This window comes from Marmota monax, unplaced genomic scaffold, assembly GCF_021218885.2.
Source record: "Marmota monax isolate L192 unplaced genomic scaffold, Marmota_monax_Labrador192_F-V1.1 WCK01_AAM20220418_F8-fsc00067, whole genome shotgun sequence".
Lineage (NCBI taxonomy): Eukaryota > Metazoa > Chordata > Mammalia > Rodentia > Sciuridae > Marmota > Marmota monax.
The window spans coordinates 5191124-5196524 of NW_026695065.1; the positions used below are offsets into that span (position 1 = coordinate 5191124).

The window sequence follows — 5401 nt, forward strand, 5'->3', positions numbered from 1 at the left end:
CAGTGTACAAGTGTACCCTTTTCCCCACATCCTCACCGGCACTTGTTGTTGTTTGACTTCATAATGGCTGCCAATCTTACTGGAGTGAGATGGTATCTTAGGGTGGTTTTGATTTGCATTTCTCTGACTGCTAGAGATGGTGAGCATTTTTTCATGTACTTGTTGATTGATTGTATGTCCTCCTCTGAGAAGTGTCTGTTCAGGTCCTTGGCCCATTTGTTGATTGGATTATTTGTTATCTTATTGTCTAATTTTTTGAGTTCTTTGTATACTCTGGATATTAGGGCTCTATCTGAAGTGTGAGGAGTAAAGATTTGTTCCCAGGATGTAGGTTCCCTATTTACCTCTCTTATTGTTTCTTTTGCTGAGAAAAAAACTTTTTAGTTTGAGTAAGTCCCATTTGTTGATTCTAGTTATTAACTTTTGTGCTATGGGTGTCCTATTATGATAGAGGCTTCAATAACTTACCTTCCCTTGGCAAACCAACATACACCCACATGAATAAATGTGCAGAAGAGAATTCTGATCCAGAACAAAAATGTGAAATGTCTATTCTGCTCAGAAATAACAGGAACTCTTTCATCTACAAGTGTGCTGGTCTCACTGAGCCAGTATAGAGAAGGGAATTCCGTAAGTCTAGCTTGCTAATGTGCCTTTCAAATATGTTCAAAGTAACCTAGGAGCCAAATGGTGAACCTATCTCCTTCCTGAGCTCAGGACATAGACCAATAGGATCTAGAGCAAAGATTATCTCTTTACAGCTTCATATTCTACCCTGAACATTCACTTGTACTTTGCATTCTTATCCAAAATATATCTGCTTTGATTAAATGTACAAATGTTTTCTTCCCCCAATTATCAGGTAAAATTAGCACTCTTGGGAAGTAAATTTTCCAATGGCTTTATGTCCTTCTGGAATTCTTATCATATACTCTCAGTTGAAATATTTCATTTTGAAAAACAATGGATAGAGATGATCAAATATGAAACCAGGAAACAGAAAGCTTTTATCAGGATATTGGCTCATTTTCAGTTTGACAAATATTTAATTGAAAGACAGTTCTATGTGTCAAGCACTACATTACAAGGCTTGTCATCCTGGTTCCATCCTTGATTAATATGAATGCAAGGACCTTAGAACCCAGTGGAGTAAAACCAGAATAAGTGACCTCTCCCCCAAGAGACTGGAAATAGCATGGTATCCACAAAAGATGAATGCTGGGGAGGGGAATTCAGGCAAGCTATCCATTAAAAGTTATTCTAGGGCTAGGGTTGAGTGATGGAGCACTTGCCTAGTGCAGGTGAGGCACTGGGTTCAATCCTCAGCACCAAATAAAAAGAGATTAAATTCTAAAAAAAAAAAAAAAGTTATGCTAGTCACTCCACACCCACATGATCTAGTAGAGGTATTTTATGATTAAGAAATTATGTTTAATAAAGCACTTTTATAATTTTAACATAAAATCTGTACTGTTAACAGGTCTACTTTTGTGCATTAGTTTCTCATTTATATCTTTCTCTTTAGCTTTTTATAAAACTTCTTTTTGAACATGCTAACCAATCCCAACTGTCCTAAAGGAAAAAAAGAATAAGCAATGTCCTTTCATGCTCTAGCCCAAAAGAATGAATAAAGGAACATATGGGGCCCCTGAGTCAGCCTTCTTTCTCCTTTAGGCACATGGAAACTGAACAGAACTTTACAATAATACACGAAAACACCTGGATGGAACAACTCCTTTTCTCCAGCTCAAGCCGAAGGCAGGTATTTACCTTCAGCTTTAGCCCGGATTTCCTCTAGAGGATGCGCTGTTATCAATGGAGCAGTCTCCTCCACTGTGGAGTGCTTGTACCTCACAAAATAGATCAAGTCTTGGATATCATCAAGCACTGCAGCCTCTTCAAATATGTTACTTTCCTTTATTCCTATGTCTCTATTATCATTCACACGATTATCAAGCATTTGCTCTGCTACGCTCAAAATGTGTGACTCAGAGGCAAGGAAGACCTTATCTAGAACTTTTTCCACGTTATAGGGAAGGCTCTCCTGTGCTGACTTCAGCTTTAATGACATTTCTTGCAACATGGCTTCCAGTTCTTGGACATCAAAGTACTTCAGGAAGCGTTGCAAGGACTTTTGTTCTGTAAAGAAGCTGCGGATTATGGGCAAGTCTTCCTCCTGATTGCTAAGCTCTGGCTTTAGGGCTATATGTGGACTCTGTGGGAATATTTCATCTTCAAGGTCTGCAGAAGCAGGACCCTGGCTTTTTGCGTCCGTGATATGCCCTATGTCCTCAAGGTCCTCTTTTGAGTTTTCTTTTCCAGTAACCTTTTCTGTAGACCCTAAAGTGTTCAGATGTTCCTTAGTTTTGTCTTTTTCAAGATCGTCAGAATCTTTATCCTGAAATACTTCACTTACCCCTGAAGTCTGAGTGTTTTCCTCGTCACTTCCGTCAAAGAGTCCCTGGGCTTCCTCATCTGCCAGAGGACTTTCCTCCTTTCGCATTTCCATATCACCTTGTTCCTTGTCCATCATGTCTACCCTTTTGGATGTGATTTCAGTTTTCTTAAAAATCTTCCAAATTATACTCATTTTTTGTTTGTTTTCTTTGGTTTCTAGATCAGGATTGATAGTCTCTAAAATTGCTTTCTCAAGAACGTGCTGGTTAACATTCTGAATCCCAGAATGTTTTTCTTTTGACTGTTTTGCACTTACAGCATTTTCATCCTCCAGTAGTTCTTCAGGGGAATAATAATCCTCCTCTACTGCTGCTGGCCTTTCGGTATGGAGACCCAGTACTTCTACCTCATCAGTTTGCTCTGTTTTTTTTATTTCCTGAGTCCCCTGTGTTGCCTTATGCTGAATCAATTCTTCAGCTGAGGACTGCTCTTTACCCTCGTCCTTGGGAAGCCCTATCTTCTCATTTACTTGACTAACTGTAACAATCACATCTCTTTCAAACCAAGTCCATCTGGAGAGGAGAATCCAGATTGATTTTCAGTTTTCAGAACTAGTCCCTCTTTAATTTCCTGAGGTTGATGCTCCACTGAGTCTATGTGCAGGGTTGGTGTATTTACTGAACCTGCCTCCTCCGTTCCATCTTTGGATGCATCATTTTGATTATCTCCCAGGAATGTTGTAATACCCAAGGATTCTGGTGGTTTACTCTGTTCTTGGGTCATCAGACTCTCTAAGCTATCTTCCAAAATCTTCTCTCCAAGTGAAGAGAGTTCTTCATTCACTTCTTTTGAGTCTTTTGAGGTATGGATAACTGCTTCTTTTAGGTCATCCTCTTTGTTTTCAAAGGCTGATTTTAATGTGTCCTTGTCCTTTTCAACAGCTGGCAATGAGCTGAGCTTATTGCTTTGGGGAGAAGTATATGCAATCATCCCTTCTATCTTCTCATCCTCTAATTCTGAAACATCTTGCATCAGGTGCTTCTTAGGCTCCTGAACATCTGTCTCTTTTCCTTTAATATGAAGTTTGATGTCCACTTTTGGCTCTTCATCATTATCTGTCTTAGAGGTTTCCACAAAAAGACCATATTCTGCACTTTCAGGATAAATATAATCTGTTGCTGCTTGTGGTTTCTTCTGTTTTCTATCTGGGACTAAAGCTTCCTCATCTTCTTTTTCTTCTTCTGAATAAGAATTCTCCAAATCCATCATATCTGTTTTCTCGTCACCACCTGTGCCAATAAATAAAGTATCCTCCAAGGTTGTCAATATATTTTTATCATCATCCTTGATGCCCGGGGGCAGAGTTACCTCAACCTTATCTTCTTCATTTGAATTCTGCTCTTCACCTATTAAATATTTCTCCACTCCAAACTCCACTGGGAATTTCATGTCTTCTTCACTTATAAAGGTTAGTAACGGGAGCTCCCCAAAGCTTTCCTCATTCTCCTCTTCTTCCTTATCAAATGCATAATAATCAGCATCCAATTCCTCATCATCAAAATCATCTTCTAATGAAGTCTCCAGTCTGGTCGTCTCATCATCAGACACAAGTGTATCAGCAGTAGAGCCAAATTTGGTTTTCAAGTCTAATGTCATTTCTTTTTTCAAAAGTTTATAAGCATCAGTCTTCTCCTGTTCGTTTGAGACCTGAGAACTGTTGCTGGTTTTGTTGTTTTCACTTTCTGGCACTTTCAATTTATCTGGTAGTATTTCTTCAAAAGGTTCAAATGAAGTTTGTTCACCCTGAGCATTATCTGTTTGACTATCTGCATGAGGATGGTTCTTCTGAGCCAAAAATTGTTCCTCAAGATCCATAGTGTTTTCTGAGAATGCACTTTCAATTTGCTCTGAGTTTGCTACTACTGGTTTAGGTTCAGGTTCAACGTCCTGGGAGACTTCAGGAAATTGTTCCACTTTTTCTATAGCTTTCTCAGAATCTTCATTTGCAGAATCATACAATTCCAAAAATCCTAGAAGTTCTTCTACATTATAATTATCAAAATCATCTCTTCCACCATCAAAACAGACAAAATCTGTCTCATCTGTTGGAATTTGTAGCTCTTCTTTAGTATATTCACGAACTACCTTGATGAAATCTTTTGGAAAGTATCCAAAAATACGGCCAACCTGCAGTTAGGAGAGGATTAAGGGTTATTTCAGCTAGCTCCTTCTGAATTCTTTTAGCACTAGTGGATAACTTACCAGTGGTTTTGCTAGAGAGTTTGGTGCTCTTCTTCTGCTGGGAGGCAGAAGGTTCTTTCTTCATGATCTTCAGGCTCTGGAGCAGCAGGGCCTTGCTGGTCCGAATCTGAACTGCCACTGCTGGTGCTGGGGCTGTCATCATCGGACATTTGCTTATCACTGGCCATTTGATGAAGTTATCACTTGGAAAACTCGCTGTGGGAAGGAAGGTTCTGCTGCCGCCGCCCTGGCCGACCACCAAGCGGACTCCCTAGCCATTTTTTCATTCCTCATTTTTAGATAAGGTTTTGTTAAGTTGCCAAATCTGGACTAAAACTTGTGATGCTCCTGCCTCAGCCTCCCAAGTTGCTGGGATTACAGGTGCATGTCACCATACCCAGGTATGTTTTTGTTGTTTTGATGCTACTCTAAATATATTTTTATATTTAAGTTTTCTATTCCTTCATTTCTGGTATCAGAAATAAAAATTGTTTTTATATATTGAGCTTATACATAATGACGTTCTATATTCACTTATTAATTCTAAAAGTTCATTTGTAGATTATTTTGTATTTTCTGGGTTTACTGCTAATTGTACTTGTAAGAGCTTCACTTGAAGAAATGTATTTATTTTGAGCAGTTTTGTCTCATTTGTAATCTCAGAAATTTTCACTAATTTAACATTAAATACAGCATCTGCTAGAGGATTTTTGTATGTATTCCTTATCAGATTATGAAAGTTACCTTCTCCATATGTACCTCA

At 38.7% G+C, this 5401-nt stretch overlaps 1 protein-coding gene and 1 pseudogene across 1 annotated transcript; both read right to left on the minus strand.

Moving 5' to 3' along the window:
* Positions 1–1210: 1210 nt before the first annotated feature.
* Positions 1211–4587, minus strand: LOC124081598 (transport and Golgi organization protein 1 homolog; the record flags this gene model as incomplete). The annotated part of the gene is given in 2 exon segments (XM_046427814.2): positions 1211–2955; positions 2958–4587. Coding segments are annotated over 2 exon segments (2838 nt in total), but the record flags the coding sequence as incomplete, so codon positions are not given.
* A 2-nt stretch (positions 4588–4589) lies between these two features.
* Positions 4590–4848, minus strand: LOC124081599 (ubiquitin-conjugating enzyme E2 E3-like; annotated as a pseudogene).
* Positions 4849–5401: the final 553 nt, after the last annotated feature.